Below are 24,509 nucleotides of genomic sequence, written 5' to 3'. Positions count from 1 at the left end.
GTGTTAAGTCTTTTGTAACAGATTGATCACCGCGTCTCCTTTTGCTTGGCTTTCCTCTTACTTTACCTCCCACTTAGTTCAACCAATTTTCAGAATTCCTCAACTGAGAGTATTTGCGAGGAGTGTGGTAAGAGAGGGTGTTTGTGAACAGCGAAGCGTAGCGTGATTCGAATTGTAAACTGGCAGGAGATTGGCTTGTTGGTCTAACCTTGCATCTTCAATGCAAACAACAGAGACGAGCAAACACACTCTCACACACACAGATGAGTTAGTATACGAGTGGCATATGGGAGCACCATGTTTATCACCCTCCAAGCTGCGTGTGGTTTTAATTTCCTTTCTTCTATGAGATTTTCTCTCGGTGAGTTCATGGATGAGGGCACCAATGAACTCTTAGGGACTGTGAAACTCTGAAATCCAGTCTCTTTTATTGGCCCCTCATCTTCTTTTTCAGTCATCTGTCCTCCGTTCTCACATTCTTCAGTCTCGTTTAACATCTGTCGCCCACCGTCCTCGCTTTTTCTCATTAATACGACGATGGGGAATATATCACACATGAGACATTGATTTATCTTGATCAAAAACATTTTCTGTTAACAACTTATCTTGATATTTTTCATTTGTCACCAATCATTTCCATGGCTCTCCACCATAAATTTGAAAATGTATTGCCTCCATTCCATAGTGAACTAATGACTGCACTTTATGTGTTTCTGGGAGCAGAAAGAAAAACAATACGGAAATAAATGCTCACTTTGAGTATGACTGACTCAATCACATTAGTGCGAGGCTTTTAAGGTGCAATTTCTGCATCTGAAGACAAGATAAAACTTACTAAAGGAAGGCTACTTAAGTGCAGGATTGTTTTGATAGAAAACTGAACATTTGGTTTTGTGCCTGACTGACAGACTGCACTTTGAAGACCAACATTTATTTTTGCTGAACTAAACACTCATTCATTAAGCTAAAATGATAAACATTGTTTTGTTTTTTACTTCTGTAATTTATACATTTTCTTATAATTATAAACTATCTTTGGGTTTTAGATGGAAACAAATATCAAGGAAATGTAACTTAAAGGTGGGGTAGGTAAGTTTGAGAAACCGGCTCGAGATACACTTTTTGTTATATTCCATGGAATGCTCTTAACATCCCGATAGCAATGAATATATGAAGTGCTTTGACAAAAAATCCTTAAAAAAATGTCATCTGTGGAACCCGTAATACTGTAAAAAGCACGACCAATCATTTTAGCCGGCCCGGCTAAAGTAACTGGATGGCCTACCTGCCTGTCAGCCTTCCATCTGTGCACAAACTTATCTCGTGCCCTCATTGGTCATGTGCACGTCCGTGTGTGTTGGAGGAGTGGCTATTATTTTCAAATTCTAGCGCACTCGAGCTGGTTTCCCCAAAATTACCTACCCCACCTTTAAGCTGTGAGAAATATTACCAAAATGTTATACAGATGTATCGCTGAACAATGTAGTGTCGAGTGCTCAAATGGATGGAGTCAAATAAAGAATCCCGCCAGAAAAACATGTCACATCATTGAAGACTATTTTGACATCTTGGAAAACTCTAAATATTCTTTTTGCTGAGATTCATGAGAAAGTTGTCTGCACATTAGGTCTAACACTAGAGCCCAGAGGCAGTTAGCTTAAACAGCAAAAATACACTTTGTGTACCACAAAAAATATAGAAAATGTCAGCCAGGCTCGCTGTTTCCCATTGATTTCAGTCTTTATGCTTAACTAAGCTACTCCACTTCGAGCTAAAGCGTGAATTATCGTTAACATACAAAAGCAAACTTTGTATGAGAAAAAAACAAACAAATGATGACTCCAGTAGGTGTTGGTTGCAAACATAGTTACTGTGAATTTTTTTTATAAGAAAATACTAATTTAAAATAAATAAATGTTACAGCGTGACATTTCAACATCTTTGCCACCAATCATCACTCTCTTTCTCCCCCATTTCCCTCTCTGACACTCTCCATTCCCTATCCATCCACTGCTGCTGTTTCAGCATCATTATGATTTGCACAAAAAAAATGTTTGTCATGGGTGTCAAGGTAACTGTCAAACGTGTCTCTCTCTCTCTTCTCCTCCTCTGTTGTTATGCTCGGTCCCCCCCCCCCCCTTGTGTCGGGCAGCCATATTGCCTGAGACAGGCCAGGCTCAGACTGACGAGCGCTGTTGATTGAAGTAGAGAAAGAAATGCCGGAAGGTTGAAGGGGTGAGAGGCAACAGTGGGGGAGAGATGGAGGCGCAGCGAGAGGATTCAACAAGGTAAGAGGTAAGGGGGAGTGCACAAGAGTACGGAGAAGATAGATAAAGGTGAACAGAGGAGGAAAAGGGAATGAGGAATGCTGAGTGAGGATGAGAAGTTGTAATGCAAAGTCACAGTGTCTGTAAACTGCTGCGTCGACTGTCTGACTTGTCTAATCCCACCAAAAACAAAGCATCCTGACGTGGGCCTAACACGATACCCTGAGGAACTGATTCCAGACAAGGTGAAAAGGTGATGCTGCTGGGCAGTGATGCAATATGATAAACGAGCAGATTCAAAGTGATGTAACAATTACATGGGAAGATTGTGATGAAGTGCAGGCACTGGAGTGGTAATTTTAAAGCAATTTTCTTATTACATGAACAAGACTTTGGCAGTGATTGGCGATATTCGACATTAACTGCAACACGCTGTGCAAGTATTTCTGTGTGCAATTCAACACGATGGGGCTTGGGTTGCGTGCACGACATAGAAGTTTGACATTTAAACACTGTATCTGTTGAACATCACTATATGTCGAAATGGAGAGTTCAACATCACAGTATATTAGCTCTGCGATAAATGTTTCCTTCGAAAATCGTATACAGTAATCCTCGTTTCACAGTGATTGTGTCCAAGACAGAGAGTAAAAAGAGAAACAGGGAGAAATGGTGATGCTCATGTTTGTCAGCGGGAGTGTGACAGAGGGACACAGAGGAGAATATTATGTGCGAGTGTGTGGATTAATGGCAGACTGAAAAGGCTAGGTGTGTGTATGACTCGGGTTCTGTCTACAGAGGCCTAGCTCATTGTTTGGAGCGAACGCAAGGCCAAACCTTACAACTGATAGAGGCGGAGAGGCGGCAAAGTGAAGAGGGCCAGTTCCCTCTAGGATGCTCACACAATCCCCTTCTAATACAGTTGGCAGGTATTCATATTCAAGACAGCATGCAACGCTTATATAGTCTGATAAAGATATGAAGTTCTAAGCCACTGCATTCAGAAGGTTATTTTTCTTATTGTTACTGCAGAGGAACTGTTCTATTTTCGATTTGAATAATGCCGTCAAAGAAATTCAAGCTCAATTGGATCACTACTTCACTGCTTTTTACTATCATTCATGTCTACACTCAACATCTCCACACAGAATAAAGCTTTTTGATGGGTACTCAAGGCTATGCAACATTTGAGCGTGTGGTATTTGAGTGGTAGAAGAAGTTATACATAAATGATACTTCAAAAATGGGTTGGGTTTTATTTAGTAACACTAAGAGAAAAAAAAAGGAGCCGGTTAGCATGTCAACTTTGCTTTTCAGTTTACTCCCTTATAAACAGCCATGCAATTTGTGGTAAGTTATAGAGTATATATATATATATATAGCTGCTCTGCTATCTCTAACAAATATATAAAAAAAAGATGTCTTTAGATATATTTTGCATGATATCGTCAATGCACTAAAAATAAATATTTTAATCAAATGTAGTTAATTTCTTTTTGGCAGTCACTTTATTTGAAACATACATTTTCCCATTCAATATGAAAGATAACATGCTAGAGGCAGCCAATGGTTAATAATGCAAGGACTTAATGGATACAAATCATTTAAAACGTTTTAGTTAATAGCTTCACATCCCCATTTAGACTGTTGATTGCCATGTCGTGCTACGCAAATGTCGACATTTTTGTAATAATTGCTTGCAAATATTTCACACTACAACCTTCAGTCTTGATTCATTTTTTAAATCAAAAAAGTTTAGAGGGATTTTGAGTGAAACTTCTAAAAACTGAAAGACATCTGAAGTATGACAGGAAGCAGCAACTTGATAGACTTAAAAGATTGGGAACCATTGGTTTAATCCTAAGAAACGTATTATATATTTTTAATAAGCTTATCATATTTGTCAAATAAAGTACTACAGCTGCAACCGATTTGAAAAGTTCCAAATCAGAAGATATTCAGTTCCAAAACGCATAAGATCATTTAAGGTTATTTTCTGACATTTATTGCAATAAATTCTAAAATATTTTACAGATCACAAGGAGTTCAAGTCATCAAAGCCAATGCCGATTAGCATTAGCGCTTGGCAGTGGTTGTTTGCGCTAAACAGCTCCCAGCCTGGTAAATACACCCGTCCATATGGAAAAGGACCATATTTTTCTGCGACATTTTCAGTCAAATGTCTGAAAATGTCACAGTATCCTTTTTAACAGCCATGCTAATGCTGCCACACTGAGCTACTTGCTAATTTCATGCTCCACGCAACAGGGATAATTTGGTGTCCGTCTGTGTGTGTGTGTATGCCGGGAAGGAAAGGCATGTTTCTGTCTATGTGTGTGTTTCGCTCTACATCATTCATGTTTAATTCTCTTTTTTTCCCTCTCACGTAGTCTTGAGATCAATAGTGACAAATAGAAAAGAAAAAGAAAATCAGACTGAGGGCGAAATGTTTTTTTTAACAGGAAAAGACAGGAGAAAAATACAAAACTGAAGATGAGGTTGAAGGTAAAAAGACAAAGAGAAAGACAGAGAAAGCCTGTCTTGTGCTGGATCAGGCTACTGAACAGATGGCCGCACCACAGAGAGAAGACCACAGCGGAGACATTACAACGCTTAGGTTAAAATCTCCCCCGGAACACACTCAGTGGCAAAGGGCAAGGTCTTTCTGTTTATTATCTGCATTTGTGAACGACCAAAACATGCTAGGGTTTTTTGTCCCGCCAATGCGAAAATGTTTTTCTTTCTTTGCCTGATTTATCGACACATGCGTTGCGTTACGGATTTGTCAAAAAAAGTCGCATTAATCTAGCTCAGAAATCCAGTTATTTGGGACACGAATGAATAATGCATATTTTCTGGTTTGAAAATGGGCCTTAACAACAACTGAATCACCAAACAGAGACACATTATTTGACTCAGAGGTGAGGTGACAAAGGAAGGAGCACACGCTTACAAAACTTTTGATATCTTGTGTTACGAAAAAACATTCTAGTCAAGGACAGTTTATGAATCCTTAAGGACTTGGAGGGAAAGATAGGATAGAGGAGTACATTTAGGATGTTTTACAAAGAAAGGATATCAAAGCAGAGAGGACACAGAAGGAGAAAAAGTTATAACAAAGGACAGTAGAAGAGGACAGAGTAGAAGAGACGAGCAGCGTTGCTGACAGCTCTCCTGAAAGTTTCATGAGTGCAAATGGCCTCATATACCTACCAGGTGACAGACTGTGTCAAAGAAGGTGTAGTGCGTGTTTGTATGATGTTTAATGGGCGTGTGTGGACATGATCCAAAGGACATTGTAAAAACATCAAATATTTAAAGGATGGATTACAAGTACATCGTGTACTCGAGCTGCTGTCAAGGCACAACAACTCTCTTTAAAAATGCATTACTTGTTTCTGTTTTAGACACAATGTAGCATGGTGTACGCAAAAGTACTTGTGTTTGACGATATATTGTCTCAGAAAGAAATGCGATAAACGATGTAAGTGTTATTTTCATTAAGTCTAATTTCGCCTAAACCAAAACTGTTCCCACAATGGAGCTGCGGAGTGCTTTGAACCTAAATCCTTTTGGACCATGTGGCTTAAATAAGGCCGGATGTATGGATTTATACGATTGCATTAGTATACAGACGCAGCGCAACAGTTCTGCCACCAAATGTTCTTGTGGTCAGTAGCCATTGGGAAAAAACCCATAAACCCATAAAACCTTGACGTGAGTTACAACTTTCCCTGGATCACTGTTGCTGTGTGTGTGGAGGCGTCTTATAGTAGGGATAAAAGCAGAATAAATCATCAAAATCATTCTAAATCATAATGAATACAACTTAAACTGCCCAGGGGTGTTAACTCATCCATCACTGTAGCCACTGTGCTGAAGCTGTCAATGCTTAAGTTACGCTCAGGAAAGGAGACATGAAATGTAACTGAAAGTCCGGACAAGGTATTATTATTTTTTTTATGACGCTGTAAATCCATTTCTTTCTAAACATTACTTTCTGTTCCCTGTCTATATTTCTATGCCAGTCTCTCTGGATTGCTTTCCAACCTTTCCGGCTTTTTCCTTGAGTAGGATGATGATTAGATTTGTCGCTGAGCTCTTCACTGCAGACAAAAATGAACTGCTTGTTACTATGGACACCATGCATAGCTCATGTATAGTGGAGACCATTATACAGCGTGTTAACCACAAGCCTGAGGTAATTATGTGTTCATTTCTTTCTTTGTATTGAGTATTGTAAAGGGCACCAACTCTGATTCCAATGTAATTCTTTTCACGCATGTCCAAGAAAATATTTCTTCAGATAACCACTTCTCTACGCCTTCTCACTTACCCTGTCAATCAACGAATCAAAGTTCATACTATCTACACCTAACCACACCTGCAAGACGTTCCTACTGAGTTCTACACCTCGAGATATTTCTGTCTCTACTACCAATTGGCTTTGGTTCTGTCGAAAGAAAAAAAAGAACATTCCTAAATGGGAGAGCACAGGCCTTTGTTGTAAGGACTGATTCAACCCTCCAGAGTAAAGCGTAATGCTATCAGTAATTCTAAGCGATGGCTGACCAGGAAGTGGTACTGTTGGGTCAGCCGAAGCATCCTTTCTCAATCCCAGGTGTCCACATAAGTCATGGGAGTGCACTTAAACTCTAGGACTTAAAGTGTTTTGGACTTGTTTCAGGTGTGCCAGTAGCTGGAACAAAACAGTCTTATGTACAGTGATTGAGAAAAAAGACATTGAAGAGCATCTTGGGGATCATTTACGGTAAGTACGCTTACAGCAATATGGATAATTGGAGACATTGGTAGGGCTAACATTTATTGGTTTGAAATTCTTAAACCGAATGATTACAATTAGGTAATTATGTCTCAAAAGTTGCACCCTTTGCTTGCAGTAAGGAAACACATTATATAGTTTTTGTATCCTCAAGCCGCCAATAAGGTTCTATCAGCATTCAGGAGACAAACTACAATTGACACCAAAATGAGGTTGGTGTTTTAATTCAAGTAAAGCAAAAAAAGAGAAATACCATCCTTGCTGGCTCTTACCTGTCAGTTGCAATCTTTCTCATTCTGTCCAAAGTTCAGTCAGCCAAAGTTCAAAGCTTTAGACTCATGAAGATTTAGAGTCATTCAGTGTGTATCCATGCAAGCTAGGGTTTATTGAAGACTGAAGACTGAGCACTGCAAATTGGCATTATTTAAATATTTTAAGTCTTTTCAATTCTGTCTATTTTTACTTTGCGCTGTCAACCCTTTCTTTCATCCCTGTCTTATACTACCCCACTTTACTCTTTTATCTCTTACCCATCTCCATTTGCTTCCTCTTGCCCATTTACTCACTCCTCAAGGTCTTCTACAGCACTCAACTGCAATCCAAAAAGTGCATAATTTACATGGTTTCAAATAATGCATTGGCGTAAATGGGAAACAAACTATACCACATTATAGGTTTATGCGATTTGACCGGATTGTATTAAACACAACATTGGTTAGCCATGATAATTGCCCTCATGTGTCCACAACAATAAACTGATTAATTATGCAACACTGCTATTTGCAGTCTCTATGTGTTTGTATCTATAGCCTTTACTTGGGCGGGAAGCTTAGATTTATCAACAGATTTCAATTTGGCTAAATCTGGCAAGCCATATTAGGATTTATTTTATGTTTAATCCGCCTAAGAGCAACATCAGTGGCTTTGGACAAGCTTTGAGTGAGATAAGACGCATATATGAGGATAATTCTAATGCAGAACCCACATTGATTTTTTCTTGAATAGATATTGTGAGTATTCTTACATTTTTATTCCAGTATACTTCTATGAAAAAATAAAGATTAGTAGTAATCAAGTGTAAAATATTGTGACTCAATGTTATGTCACTGTAGTGTTGCCCCTCCCCCCTTGTCTGGTTATTAAAACATGAACAACAAGTCCAAGGTTCAGTTTTTCTTTTACAAAAAGGTCTCGTATCGTTGTTTTTCTTAAAGCAGTATCTTCAGTAGGGAGTCATTTCAATACCGCACGACCCTATAACAAGTTTCACACGGTGACTTCAGAGCTATTGTAATGTCAGACTTAAGAGTTACAGTTTCCAATGTCATGTCTCTTGCGCTAACAAACATAGAAGGGTAAATATGAGGAGAACATATCTTTTCCAATCCCATTTCTACGAGAAAATAAAATATGCAGAGAAAAACAATGAACCTCTGATTGATGCTGGCGATGCTGAGAAGAAGCAGCAGAAAGAACAACGGGGGTTGACAGCCGTGTAACATACACATGTTTGTGCAACAAGCTTCCACAGTTGGAATTTGCCACCGACGGAGAAGTTCATTTTGAACTCTACCTCAACTGTTCATTCATCTTCATGGTTTCTCTCTCGACTTTCCTCATCTACTCAAACACCGCTATCGTACGTCTTACACTCTCAACCTCTGAATCAGCTGGAAAATCCATTACATGTACTCAAGACCTCAAGCATGCGTTCCAGCCTGTGCACACACCCCACAGAATCAATAGCAAACATTAGTGTGCTATTGACAACGCCAACTGAGGTTAACAATCTGGTGTAACTGCCGTGTGGCAGCGGAATGAGCAGGTCCACATGTGGTTGACAGGCATTAAAGGAGGCCCCATCATGCTTTGGGGGTTTTCCCTTTCCTGTAGTGTGTTCTATGGATTTTTGTGAGTGTAAATGGTCTGCAAAGGCTAAAATCCTAACGTTCCTAACATAAAAGCACAACACGTATCACAGTAGAGGCACAAACTACAAATATCAAACTGAAAATGAGCATAATGTCCTCTTTATAATCCTGCTCTTGCTCTTGCATTTCAATGCAAGGCTTTTATTGTCATTTGTACAAAGCTACAGTGTAGTTATTATGACAATGAACATCTTAGGTCACAGGCTCCTCCAACAGTGCACACAATAAAACTGATAATAGTAAATAAAATAAAAATATAATATAAATAGTGCAGAATAGTCTATATACAAGTAATTGGAATATTGACATATAAATTGCAATATTCCAATTACTTGGTTTATTTGCACTTCTAGGGTGACACAGTAACAGGCTTTACTTACACACACACAAATTAACAGAGCAGCAGCCATACAATTAAACCACAAGTTAAGAACTTTTGTTTCATGCATGAATTGTAACTATTAATTCATCTTTTACAACCCCTCCCTTTTGAATCCTATTCCCTTTTTTTCTCAGGACAACTTAAGTCAGACTCTTTAGCTAACATGTGTCAGTAGCAAGGCTGCATGAGGCTCTGTGTAATCAGGACCATCACAGAGAAAGCCGTCATGATTGTAAGAAATAATAATACCTGTATTATGTTGCACCATAGCGCTTGGATTGGCTGGAATTACAAAAGCACCACTTCTGAGGCAATCATAGATGTCATTATCAGACAATATGGTCGTTTCTGAGAATCCCATGCAGAGCCAGAAAAGGACACATAACAAAAAGCCCAATAACAGTAGCTTCGTTCGGTGTGTGTGTGTGTGTGTGTGTGTGTGTGTGTGTTTACCTGGTATGTGTCCCACAGTCTGATTGTGCAGCGCAGTGGCAGCTCCCTCATCAGGAGGTTGTTCATCCAACGGAAGGCGAACTGCAGGTACTCCACCTCGTACTGCTGCATGTGGCGGTGCACAGACTCTGCCAAAATAATACAAATCCAAATTTAAAAAACACAATACGACAGATTTATTAAAGTTCCACTGCTTTGTCTGAATACCAGCAAGAGACGCCTCTAAAGCTATTCCTCGAGGCAATAGTAAAGGTGACAGTAACAAGTGTGAGGATAGACAGATTCCTCTTTGTTAATAACTACTGCAGTCAGTGTCACACACACGCGCCTCTTGCTCATAAAAGAGATGTAATTACAGAGCTATCACAATTGTCAGAGAAAAACCACACAGAAAACTGAGAGGAGAAAAGCGAGTGTGTTTGTTGTTAAATAAAACAGCCCAGTGATGAACATATTACTGTAGGTCAACATCTAGGAACGAGGACATGTTTACGTAAGGTGTGAAGCGCATGTTCATAATTTCTGTTGACATTATTGCTTTCACTTGGAGTCGATTAATGTGTTTTTTGTTTATCTCTGCCATGCAAGGTCAATATGTGCAAAACGCCCTGTCAAATTGTGATTTAAAAGAAAGGTTGTGATTTAATTATTGCAGAAGCGCAACACTGATTTTAACTCTTTAGTATACAGAGATATGTGTGATTTATTGAAAAAACTCATAAATACTGTTACTAGGGACACTTACCTATCCTCCTATAACTTAAACCCAAGACACTTTGTCTTTTCAATGTGTAACAATACATGATTCCTCCGCAGAAAAGTTATTTGGCAGTTGCTAAAATGCATGTTTTTATGTATATATTTCAACAAGGACCATGCATACAAATACATTAATATCAGAAAAGAGAAGATATGAATTATGCCAGATTGTAGCTAATAGCTAACTTTCATCTGCAGTCCTCAGACAGGTACATAACAATCAACAAACACTAAAAACATTGCATAATCTTTATCATACAAACAATTATAAAACATGATTTAAGTACAGGTGGATCAAATAATACATAGTACAGTTCAAATGTAATATTACAATACAGTTCGAATTGAAAAACTCAGATTACAGTGTACCGTACTTTTCGGACTATAAAGCGCACCTGCATATAAGCCGCAGCAGCTAAATTGTCCGTCTGTCTTGCTCTCGTTCTGTCTCTCGGTTCCACTTTTACTTTGGCGCGCTACCTGTCTCACTCTTTTCCTGGCCTCCAGCTTTTCCTGCTGGAGCCCGCCGCTTAAAGGTGGCGGGCGCGGACCGGTCATAGAGCCCATAGTGTTAAAGGTGGTTAAATGTACCTCCTAAATCCATAGATTTAGGAGGTTCCCTAGTGGCCGTTAGCTGTACAAAAGAAAAATGGGGAAAAAAGTCGCGGCTTATAGTCCGAAAAGTACGGTAATTAATGTTGGCATGACTGGTGTTTCTAAGGAGTATGTCAAATAGTTGATTACCTATCTCTGGAATATTAATAACGCCTCCATAATGTTGGGTTTAGTCTTTTAAGGCCGCTGCTGCCAAACCTCAAGCGAAGCAAGGCTATAAAGAAATGACATTAAAATGATGAAATTTGCCGTTTACTGGAAAGAGAATTACTAACCCGTCATCACTGTGACGATACAGACTTTGGCACAAGGAGAAGCAAAAGTTCCTTTCCTTTCCCCCATTAAGAAAAGGCTGGCAATATATCAATGTATCCCCAATGAAAAGTCCACAGTATATAATGCGTTTGTACATTTATCTTTATGATATAATATAAGATAGATCTTCAGTTCAAAATGAGTTTTTAGCAAACGTTATTCTTACAAGAACAGTGTAAGCTAAACAATGCCCATGTTTATTGCAATGAGAAAACATATCTGTTTGTGTTACTGGCTTTTTGATGCATTTGTTTTTATTTGGAAATGAAATGTCTTAAGATAAGTATGATGGATTTCTATGTGTACAATAGTGTATTTCACTTAACTCTGGTGCCGAGATCAGCTGAAAATAAACAATACCCAGTCAAGGCTGCAGTTTGCACTCACTTTGTCTCATTAGGCTGGACTTTTCCAAATATAAACATCTCTTGGCTTTTAGACGTGTTCATAGGTCTCCTTTTACCCATGACATGTGTTTAGCATCCTCCTTTTCTCTACGATGGTTCATTTGATGTCCTCACTTGGAACAAACCGCCCAGAGAGAACCATACGTTGCGTGTGGCGATCACAATATGTTCTCAGCGTGGAGTTCAAACACCAGCGTCAGTGTCGCGGCACGAACACTCGGTGACGAGAATGAAATGAGGGGAAGAAATGTCAGTTGGAAATGTGCCGCATGCACCAGGCTGTGACACTGACAGCGGCTGCCTTTGTTCGTCTCTCTCGTCATGATAAGTGTTTGTTTTATGCTTCTTTACATAACAAAAGATTAAAAATACCATTTGGTATCCAGCGCCTCCCTTATTCAGAGTTATCAAACCTATGACACTCATTCTCTCACACATTTCACAATACAGTAGAGCTGTAATTAAAGAGCCGTCTATGATAAAAAGCCAGTTAGGGAAGAACTATTGCATCCTCTCACTCTGTGCTCTTCAACAGGGCACACACACACACACACACACACACACACACACACACACACACACACACACACACACACACACACACACACACACACACACACACACACACACACACACACACACACACACACACACACACACACACACACACACACACACACACACACACACACACACACACACACACACACACACACACACACACACACACACACACACACACACACACACACACACACACACACACACACACACACACACACACACACACACACACACACACACACACACACACACACACACACACACACACACACACACACACAATAAAGCTTTAATTACTGAGGTTTTCTGTAAGATATTTCGAGGGCAAGTACACATACTCTAATGCTCTCAAACACTTGAAGGACACCTGCCTTCCATGTTTGGCCTTTATGCACACGCACTCCAACCACACGAGCGAGGCATCAAGTAAACAAAGCTTTTGTTTTACATTCTTCTCTGCAGTTTAATTATCACATGCTGCGGTAAAGCATAAACAAGGCGAGCTCATTAACAGCGAATGCATCACAGTGACAGATCGTAGCCTGCTGCCAAACCGAGAGGGAGAGAGTGGAACAACTTTAGACAATGTTAAATTACGCTAATGAACTTGCTCGAGCTAATATTAGCGACTTCGCCAAACACATGGAGGGAGAGGTGCGCGGCGGGGGAGGGAATCGTTTGTCACGAGGAGTTATCTCGGCGGGAGAGGAATCATAAAACGGAACAAAGAAAGAAATGGAATGAAGTGTTAAAACTTTGGACAGTTGGATGCCGTCCAGCTGGAGCCGAGCTCGGCATGGTGGGTCGTTATGAGGGCTGAGGGAGGTCGAGGATGACATGTCTCATAGACAATGATTGACTGATGAGTCTTGTCTTGCCTCCCACTGCTGGTTAAAGTTGAGGACCGAGGCCACAGTGCCGGCGAAGCCCGCTCCCCACAGCGGACTGCAGCCCGTGGCTGGTGCAGTGTGGGTGGACAGCAGGAGGTCAAAGGTCGTACAGTGACTGCTGAGCGCCTCTCAGGATTCTGCTGACGAGGCCGATTCTGCCTGACTTCTTTTTCCTTTCTACAAACGTAAATACAGTTACACTTCCTGTTCTGCTCACGGAGCTGCTTTATTTTCAATCTGTTCGTTGTCATTTCCTTATTTATTCACTGTGGATTATTCTTATCGCTTCATAAGTATAGTGTTTATATGTATAAAAAGAGAATGTACTCATCTCATTTATTTCTTCTCTTGAGTAGAGCCTGACACAAACACTGCTGTAGTAAGAAATCAATCAACAGGATCCTGCTTTTCACTAGTGCTTCCTTTCTGTAACACATCACACACCGAGTCGGACAGAGGCGAGCCATGGTAGCAACTGCTGCTACAAAGAGGAACATTATCCTGGCTTTTTCAAACCTAACAAATAAAAACAGCTTTTTTCTGCCTTTCATTATGCAATAGTCTTGAAATCCAGCTATCTTCTTCTTTTTGTTGTTTTAGTGCACGCTGCAATGGGGCGTCCTCTCATTTGCATAAACACATTCGCTGTTGGGCAATTTGCATGTTGATGAACTTGTTCTATTGCATGGTTAGATATAAAGGAGAGATAAAGAGATCAGAGGAACATTCACGGCACGTTGACTAAACAACTCGTCTTCTGAGGAGGTACACGTGCTAACATCGAACAATGCTAATGGGAGTTATCTCTTCACTTATTACAAGTGGGATACTTACAGTGGGGAACAAGCCGAGACTAAGACATTACTAAGTAAAAGCCTTATAACAACTTCACTGTTGCAAGAATCAAAGTAAAGGAATGAATGGGTTTGCTTTTTGTTGTTTTTAATCAATCCTGTATCTTTTTTGGTTTCCTTACTTCTAATCATACCTAGATCAATCAGTGGTTAGCCGTTGGGACCGAAAAAAACAACAAATAAAAATGGAATATCCAGAGAAAATATGAATAAAACAATCTGTTGATTTGTCATTCTGGGATTTCAATTCCACGTCTTAATTCGATATCAAACCTCCTAAATTGTTTGTGTCTTTAGACTCTCGATATCTATTCATCATTTTTGGTTTCCTGGGTTTATCACGTATTCCTGCCAATACATATTTAAAAGTTAGAGGGAGGGTAAATGGGGAGGAGAAGCAGGAGGAGTAAAAGTGTGTACAAATATGATATTGTCATTAAAACTGCAGTATATGTATGGTGCAGTATATATGTTTTCCCTGAATCAGACAAAGTGGTGAAAGACTGACAGATCAGCAATGTCCTCTCCCGACTGACCCTACAGCAAACAATAATGAAATTATAAACACTGAGCAGAGGTCAAAAAACATCCCTCCTTCCTCCTCTATAGATCCTTGCCTCTCCTCCCATTGGCTTAACAAATACCCCATCAACTACTAATGTCCCTGTATCGGATACCCAACTGCTAAGAGGCTGAAACATGACACCCATAGCAACAGCTGAAGCGTTTTCCTTGCCTTATGGGGAAGGTTACCACCTCGCTCTAATGGATGATAATACATTCATTTTGCACCAATTCTTTCCCAACAAATCTAAAATGAATGAGCTGCAAGATTAAGTACCATTAGCTCTGATAATGTAGTGGATTGGGAATCTGAATAGAAACATACACAACAAATATATCATAAAATTGGATCATACAACGCAGGAATTGCATCAGGATGGATGGTATATCCGAAGCGGTAGCTAAAACACCTTCCTGTTGTGAAGAAGACAGGACCTCACCCTTTATCCAACTCAACAACGCTGTGGATTACCCAGCATCTGATAAGCGCTGATGGGTAATTTTGAAAAAGATGAGAGGCCATTGTTCCCAAAACAGATGCTATGTCGACAGCGGGGCGAAAAACAATCCTGTAACACGAGATAAAAGCTATCTGTGATCTCATTAGGGGTGGTAATGTCAAGCTAGCGAGGTATAAAATGGCTCTGCCCCAACTATGATGACAGGGCACTTATGGAATAAGATACAGTAAAAAAGTCAGGTCATTTTTTATGTCTTTGCTGTGCTGTGGCAGTGCTTGGGAGGACTTGGCTTCTTTCTTTTTTTCCATTAACTTTTGTTGAAAATACACACCAACCCTAACCCTAGCCACTTGGAACAACAATCTCGCACATTGCCCTTTCTACCGGCAAGTTATTTGCTGTCACGGTCACACATGTAAACAGACAGGCCTGCATATGCACACTAACTTTCTCTGACATTCACTTTCCCCCCCCACGCACACGTCTATCCATTTGAATGCAGCGGGCGAGTCCTCCCTCCCTCTGGCCGACAGAGCGGGTGACAGGATGGTTGGACGGCTCCAAGGTTAGCCAAGAACATGACCATTGTACAAAAGGCTTGCTGTGTTAGACCTTGTTCTGCACACTGCTCCCAATGCCAGTTCATTTTGGATAGAAAGCCATCAGAAAACATATTCACGGTTATTGTTTTGACAACGTGTAAAAGAGAAGGAGGAAACAGAAGAAGAAGAAGCAGCGTTGCTAATTAACACTAGGAGCTCTGTATGAGTACACTCGGTGTGCATACATTAACTTCCATCCCTCGGCAAGCCATTGTTTTGCGTTAATAATCACCAACACGTTCACAGTTCCCCCGACAGCCCGGTGTAATGACAATCAGCCATCGCGGTGTCGTGTAACTACATAGCGCAGAATAAACAAGGCGTGAAAGCAAATATAACTTCCTGGTGTTTATCTAGTTCTAACATGAATTCAAACTATCAAAGAAAGCTAAGATGTTAAGAAAACTGTAAGGGGGAAACAATTATCCTCATTAAGGCACTATTTGAAGTAAAAAGAGGCAGAAGAAAGATCTCCTAAAAACCTTATAACACATTCCCGTTCTGCATGTTTACATCTGTGTGAATACATGTTGGACTTTTTCATATTTAGATCATTTTTAGGCAGCATGTGATTGTATTAATTTGTATCAAAGGGGCGAAAATAACAGATATAAAAATTAATTCAAGAAAGAAAAATGAGAAACGTTCCTGAAGGAAGCTCATTGTCTTGTTCGATGTGAAGCAGACAAAGTGATTCAGGGGGTATTTTGCATAATAGTTGCTGTTTTAAGGACAAGACATGAAATAGAAAATAATTGTGGATATACAGAGTAAAGAATCAACTGGAAAGACAAAGAAGTAAATGGAAATCAAGTCGAAAAAGGCAGAGCTGTGAGCAGAAAGTGCTTTCTGGATGGTTGGATGACTTACCATCAATCCTGCTGACCAGTTCCTCCAGGGCCTTGACTTTCCTCTGGATGCCTGGCTGGGCAAATGTATAGTTGTCCTGAGGAGGAGAAAAATCAGTTCGAAGTCAATATGGGCCAAGGCTCCATCATTAAGGGATGAAAAACACAAAATGTTCAATCTGTAATCTGTCTTTTTTTTAGAATGAATGCATTCCAAAAGTGAATAGTCGCTGGAAAGTGCTTTTGCTGGCATACATCATTATAAGCAACCACAAGGAGCAAATCAGTAAGTGGATAATACTTCAATGGCCACATGGCGAAAAGTGCAAGGAAAAGCAATAAAATCAAGAGCTTAGTAGTAGATCTTTGTCAAACATGAATATTTGTCACACTTCTCTGTAATTCCTCAGACGTGCTGTGAAATTGAGCGTTCGTTGACTAAGCTAACGTGATTAGTTTCACATTGACGTCTCGGAGCCGTTTGGCGGGAGGAGGGACATTTCAGTTTTTCACTTCGGGGATTCATTTTCAGAAAAATGCAATGGCCATTCCAGATTTCAAGTGTGTGCCAAGGCTCTCCGTGTTCACACCTCACACAAAGCCTTTCTGTAAAAACAGAAAACACTGGCGTGACAAAACGAGAGTGGGCGTGACAAGACGAGAGTGGCCGTGGCCTTGAAGACAAAGCAGAGGGCTCGCTGTGAATGTGACTGAAAGAACATGACCAGTGAGCCGTGATTTGGCCAAGGCCTCCAAACCAGCGTGAATTTGTGAAATATTCCACAGATCTCGAGGCCTTCATTTTAACATTGTCCCGTTTTTTGTTTAAGCAGAAATGGTTTAAATAGTAAGGTTTTAAAGAAAATACATATGGGAAGTAAAGAGTATACAACCTGATGAATGAGACTCGGATTTTACTTTACCTGTTGTTTGAGAGTTTGAATGCTAAACACGGCCGCAATGTAATGAAATTCTTCAACACTGTTTTTAGATTGTACACCGTGTAGGTATGTGAGAAAAGATTGCTTCAAGAGGTAATAGATGTGAGTCATGAATCATTTCTTTAACCAGCTACATTGTGTGCAATAAAAGCGTTGCGACATTCCAAAGACGTTATGTCTCTGGTTTCTATTCAAACATGTATTTCAATGCATTCCTGGCTGTTACGTTGTTATGCAAAATTGCTTTTTTATATGTTTTGTTAAATGTGAATTGCCATCTTCTCCCTTATGTTCAATCTGCTCTGTGTCTTTGTATGCACCACATATACCAAAGAGGATTCTGGGGTGACTGTTGGCGCCACTAGCATGCTAAGCTAGGTGTAATTTAGATTTAGATTCTGCTGTTTTGAGGCTGGCTAAAAACGACTTGTGGTCAACCTGATGGGGATTATGTTGCGATATGAAAACCATGACCAATCCTGAATATGATCCCAAGAGTGAGCATTGTCGGACAGTTGAACTTGCAGAATACAATACATATGAGATAAGCATTTTGTGTGTACGCCCGACACTTCAACACACACACAACAAGGATTACGTTTCCTTGAGGGGTCATTGCAGTGTGGCTGGAGAACAGCTGATGTGGCAAACTATCCAACAGATGGAGAGAGGGAGAGAGATGGAGGGAGAGAATGAGAAAGAGAGGGGGGGGGGAGAAGTCATTTAGCAATAAACAGCTCCAGTTGTCCTTCAGGCTCAGCAGAACCAAGGCGTGTGTGTCCTCCTGAGTCCATCACTGGCTGGCAGGCTAGAAACCGCATTCTCTGCTGCATTTTATTTTCAATCCTCCACCTATAGCACCTCACACTTTTTCCATCCCTCCATAGCCGCTAAATGATTCAATATGTCTTCTTTCTACTTCTTCCCGTATGACCTACCTTTATCTCCTTCCCCCAATTGTTACACGTATCAACCATCTACGAAAACTGTTGTTGACAAGTCTAGACTACAATTGGTTGGATAAATTAGCCATACTTAGCTTACTCCAGATATATCGGTATAAGTGTATATTTAAAGATAGCGGCGCATATACATTCAAAACTAGATTGTAGGTTATTTAGATACACTGCGTCTAGTTCAGCTGCAAAATGTTACATATCTTGGTCACAGTCAAAATAAATAAATACAATTCCATGAGATGCATTTTAAGATGTTTTTTCTCGATTTGTATTGATTACTAAATACCAATATTGGCGACAAATATCCATTATAATTTGGGCAATAATATCAAAGCGACTTAACCAAGGGCTAATATGGGAAAGTCTACTCGATGGACTTCTTCTCTATTGGCCCCATGTCACCCATCTCGTCTCCATCACTCTGTTTTTCACATTCCTCCTCCACAATCCTTCTTGTTGTTGCTATCCGTTTAGCTCTCCGGCTCTCATTCTTTCCGTCTCCATTTCCACAACCCCGGTGTTAATGTGGTTAGTGCTAAGCAAGTGTGAGGGCCAGTAGAAGTAATTACATTTGCATTATTGAAGCTGCTGGCATTAATCAACTGCCCTTCCTTCTCTCCCCCCACCCCCTCTTTCCTGTCCGTTTGCATTTTCTACTTCTATAACTTCTATTCAGCTCCCTCTATACCCTTTTCCCTTTACTCGGCAGGTCTCCTTATTGCTTTTCAATCTTTCAAACTTATTCTCACACTTATTTTTGTCTTTAATACTGTACCATGTCTCGCACTTTCCTTATTCCATACCTGTGCCTGGTTCTCTTGATCACATTGTTGCTCATACCCAATGAATCTTTCAATAAGTCTGCCACAGTCTCTTCACTCCACTTGTAAAATCGTTGCTTGCATGCATCACGAAGTTTGTTTCTGTTCAAAAGGTATGCCTCATTATTTATAGTGCAGTAGTGAATCAATATATTCTGTCTGTTCTTGTAGCTTTTATATTTCTGTCTCGTACATCTTTCCCGTATGCATTTTATTCCATAATTTGTTATTACAGAGTAAAATCATGTTTGAATTGAATAAAATGAAGGGAAAGTGGACCAGGCAGGGAGAAGCGACACAGGTGATGGAGCTGAACATTTTAGCTGACATGTAAACATGTTCAACTCAGATGCCTCCCTACCGGTTCGACTTTGTTCATATATTTGTATGATTCTACTTTAACTGTAGTGTGAAGTACACACTTTGCTACATTGATAGCTTATTTGCGCGTTACAACCACCAACTGTATTTGAATGGAATAGCATTAAATCAGCAGCAAAATAATAACATAGCTATCTAATAGTTATGGACAGATTTTAATATGTTTCCAATTCGTGTTTTCCAGAAACATGTGCAAGCTAAATGAGTTAGCATTTCTAACATTAGCGCTATCACGTCACATGGTGTAATTGTGCTTTTTCTACTTTAATCGCAACCAGATATAAAAAGACAACAATTAATTTGGCTCTTGTTTGTCAGTTAGTTAAGGTGCTTATTATCCCTCTTGCTTATCTGTCCTTCTGCTTCCTCTGTATCAGTCATTTCCTTCACCTACCCTTCCTTTAATTTCCCTATTTTATTTCTCCATAATCCTTTATTGCCCGCCATACTTTTGTCCTTTGAATCCTTCCTTCTCTCATTTCCCCATATCAATCACTAACACAACATTTTATGAATGATTGTTGTCGAGATACATTCGTGATGAGGTTAATCTACTACCCATTCACTTTTTTTCCTGCATTATATATTTTTCTCTTATACACCTTTCTATCTTAAGTGCTTCTCCTTTTTCTCACCTCTTCTCTATCGCAATTCCTCCACTTTTTACATCTCACCTCCTTTATTCCTTTGTCCAGCTTTCCCCATTATGATGCCGACATGCTCCCTTTAGTCAGATCCAATGTGTCAGACCTTTGATCAGCTGAGGCAACAGGAGGAAATCATCTCTCACTCTTTCACTATTCAAATATTCTCCCGCCATCTGTCCATCGACTACACCTGACCCAGCGAGTAAATAGAACTGGCCCGCTTCACGCAAAACAACATCAGACACACGACTCAAACGTAAAATCTTGTGTCTCTCTTTCTCGGCCAGGTGTCAACTGCCTCTCGTTCTTGTCTTCTTTGTTCACACGTGTCCCACCCCCCCTTCTCTCAGTCTGCTGAATCAATAGCTACTCTTCACCTCTCAGTCCATTCTATTAGAGACAACAATAGCTGCACGCCGGACTTAGATTGCCTCCTATTGTGGCACAGGATGTCTATCAGCAAGCTGGACAGAATCAACACGAGAATGCTTCCACGGTATGCGTACGTACGTCTGTGAATGTGTGTGTGTGTGTGTGTGTGTGTGTGAGCGAGGGAAAGATAGAAAGAGAGAGGGAGAGATGACAGGTCACGATAAAGGGCAGACGACTGAAGGAAACTGAAGGACAGGGCAATAATCTGTCATTCCCTGGGGGGGGGGGGGGGGGGGTGTGTGTGCGTGTGGGTGTATGTGTAGCAGAAAGTAATTATGAGCGAGATGACAGTGTGTGATAAAGTGTAGACATAGGCGTAGACAATTACAGTTGTTCAGAGCTACAGGACGATTTGCTCGCTTTTGTTCTGTTGATTTTTGGGTGCGTCTGTCCTGAGTTTCGGGGCACTTATCTTCTGCAGCACAAGAGAACAGGCAGTCCACAAGTTTGAGACACAGCAGACCCCTTAGGATGCGATAGGTCAATGCCGAACAAGGTTGAAGTTAAAACTATTTGAACTCTGAGCGGAGCACACATTCACACCAACGGTGTTTCAGGGCCGGTTCGGAGCTGGATCTTGAAAAGCACCGGGTTTTCCTGTTCACACCGCAGCGGAGCGGCCTCTTAGCTCCGGAATCCGGTTCATTTCGAGCAACAACAAAAAAAGAGCCGGAGCTAAACCGAAGAACCGGTTCTGAACCTGAAAAGCTCTAGCATGGAGCTTGAACCGGAGTTGCGTTGGTGTGAATGAGGTATCTGTGACAAATTCAAGCTGTCCCAGATGGCGACGGTTAAAAGCTAGTGCTGTGTCTTAATTGGCGTACTTCTGTAGTTAAAGGTGCTATTTTGAGTGTAAGTGTGTCCCAATGGGAAATATAGCAAAATGCATCTAAAGTATCCGAATGGTGCACTCAAAGTTCAAAAAGTGAAGGGTCGGACGCTGGAATCGAGGCAAGTCAAAACTACAATAAAAACAAATAAAATACACAACGTGAGCTGACGACATTAAATAGGGTACAGTAGGAATACAAAAATAACTTCATGCATTGCTTTGTTGAACTGAAACACTCGGCGATACGACTCGGATGAGTGATGCAAATCCGTCGTGTGTATATCACGCAAGTGAACAGCTTGTACATCTTCAACACCACTATTTTCCTCCAAGCATTTTCTTTGTGAAGTGGCCTGTTTACGCAACACCAATCCAAGGCCGATTAATTTTTACAACAGATGTGAAAGCTTTTTCGTTATATCACAAGGAAGTATGGGAAAGTAACTGGTGTATGGCCTTGGTGTATGACTTGTGTCCTATAAAGAAAACGGCCTTGGCTTCCATGACCCCACACGTGATAAGCAACACCTGCCTTCCTGCTAACAATGTTTTTATCCAGCAATAGGGTGCACACTCTTTTTCTTTATGCCATTCTTATTACATAAATGTCTCTTTCCATCCTTCCTAAGCCTCATCCTTTATTCTAACCTCTTCCCCTCAGCAGCTGTTACTTCCATTTCCACTGAACTCATGTAAACTAACTTGGCTAACATGAGACAACCGTAATAAATAAATAAAAAGTGGGAAAGTATGTAATTTAGATTCCAGTTTATTAAAAAGAGGTAGGTGGAGGTGTTCGGGTCTAAATTGTTATCGAATAGTGGCTACATTTATATGCAGACCCAATGTAAGACAGACAACACAAACACATGTACAAACAAGCTGTCAAGCATCTCTCACACACCAGCTGGCAGATCACTCCTCCAGTGTGTGTGTGTGTGTGTGTGTGTGTGTGTGTGTGTGTGTGTGTGTGTGTGTGTGTGTGTGTGTGTGTGTGTGTGTGTGTGTGTGTGTGTGTGTGTGTGTGTGTGTGTGTGTGTGTGTGTGTGTGTGTGTGTGTGTGTGTGTGTGTGTGTGTGTGTGTGTGTGTGTGTGTGTGTTGAGTGACAGCCCAAGGTGACAGTAGGGGGACCCTTGGGGAATACAGAACAGGACATGGCGTCTGGTTTGGTCTGGCTACCGTCTGCTAGACGTCGCCTCTCGGACCCCTGTTCCCATCTGAGGGAGACCCCATCTCTGGCTGGCAATGCGGAAACAGATGGTTACCTTGACGATGAGCAAGCTCACTCCGATTAGCTTGTGCTCAAAGGGGGGGGGGGGGGGGGGGGGGGGGTAGCTCCGACAGAGCAGCAGGAGAGGGAGCTGTTGACCATCTATTATTTGTGTTTTTTAATGAATTGCTCTTTCTTCTTTTCCTTTTTCAAATGACTTGCCAGCAGAAGGATTAACAGGACAGACGTTAGATATAAAGATGCAACGCTAATGTTTTAAGCCTCTGGTACATCAGTAAACATCAGTACTGTGGAGCACCTCTCACATATTATACTGAATGAATACAAAGATACTTCATATTCTCCAATCTGTAGCTACCTACTGTATACGAGTGAGGTAGAATATAAAAACCAAAACTGCATCTGATAAATAATAAACATTTTAGAACAATTTCACATTGAGACATTTCCCTGTTGGACCCTCATTTATCAAGTCTGCCATTGGATAAGTTCAGACCCTTATTGGAGAAATTACATTTCTCCAATAAGGGTCTTGGAATTGAAAGTATATTTAAGAGCCCCGGCTGTAAAAGGAATATCTGCAGAATTAACATAAAAGGTAGGTTTTCATCTACTGGCTCTAGAACTGAGCCCCCTCAGGGGTTGTGCTGGCGGAGTAATGGACTTCTTAAACTTTTTGACTTTATTTCCCTCGCTGGGCATGGCAGGTGCGACTCATTGGCAGCACATAGCTCCTACATACTGAGAATGACAGTTATGAGCATTTCAAGTTATATATGCTTCTATAATCGGTAAAAAACAAGTCAGTCAAGGTTACTAATATATTATGGAATTAACGAGACATGTTTAAATCAACAGCCTGATAACGGGAAGCTCCATTTTCTTTCAGTGAAGCAGCAAAAATTGCACACTTTTTACAAGTTAAATGAGTCGCGTTAGCAAGAGGCGCTATTCAATTTAGCTCGGTCAAAGAATAATTGTCTGCCGGAGAGACTGGGGTTACATTAAGGTCAAATTAGCAGAGGTGTGTTGCAAATGGGAAGATTTATTGATTTGTAGACGTGCCATTTCCTGTTTCGCCTTCTTACTGTGTCTTATGTTTAGTTGTCCTTTCAAATTCACCCTGACTCTAAGATGGTAGTTTATGTATTGGTATAGAAGAAGAAAAGCACTAAATGGATCACATGGCTGGGTAATCACAGACAATAATAGACACTGGCCTATTTGAACACTACTAATGTTGGCATTTCCAGAGCGGTAGTTCAGCTTTGTTTTCTGATCATCAGACTCAGTGTGGCAGCCTGTTTGATGTGTAAATGGGGTGTCGAGGGCTGTGTGCTGTTATCTTGTTGATGTTGTTGAAAACACACACAACAGTGCGTGTCTATTTAGCAGTGCCTTCCAGGTCATGCGAGGACAAGAGAATGGCTGTCTTCACTCATTCATCCCTGAAACTGTCACTCAGTCTGCCAAAGCGATTCTGATGTAGGATGTGTAGAGTGGATGTCAGCATAGACAACAGCTCTAATTGAATCAATAATGCACACGTACAAATGTTGCTCTGCACAC

The 24,509-nt window shown here is 40.6% G+C and overlaps 1 protein-coding gene across 3 annotated transcripts in view; it reads right to left on the bottom strand.

Moving 5' to 3' along the window:
• The window catches only part of tbc1d22a (TBC1 domain family, member 22a), a 123,097-nt gene that overhangs the window by 31,105 nt on the left and 67,483 nt on the right, over positions 1-24,509 (bottom strand). For all 3 annotated transcript variants that reach the window (XM_034112607.2, XM_034074668.2, XM_034112608.2), the window contains 2 exons: positions 16,718-16,793; positions 9,817-9,944 (listed from right to left, as the gene is read on the bottom strand). In XM_034112607.2, the coding sequence (XP_033968498.1) occupies positions 9,817-9,944; positions 16,718-16,793 (204 nt within the window). The remainder of the gene's footprint in view (positions 1-9,816; positions 9,945-16,717; positions 16,794-24,509) is intronic.

This window comes from Pseudochaenichthys georgianus, chromosome 23 (genome assembly GCF_902827115.2).
Source record: "Pseudochaenichthys georgianus chromosome 23, fPseGeo1.2, whole genome shotgun sequence".
NCBI lineage: Eukaryota > Metazoa > Chordata > Actinopteri > Perciformes > Channichthyidae > Pseudochaenichthys > Pseudochaenichthys georgianus.
This window is presented reverse-complemented; position numbering and strand designations above follow the sequence as displayed.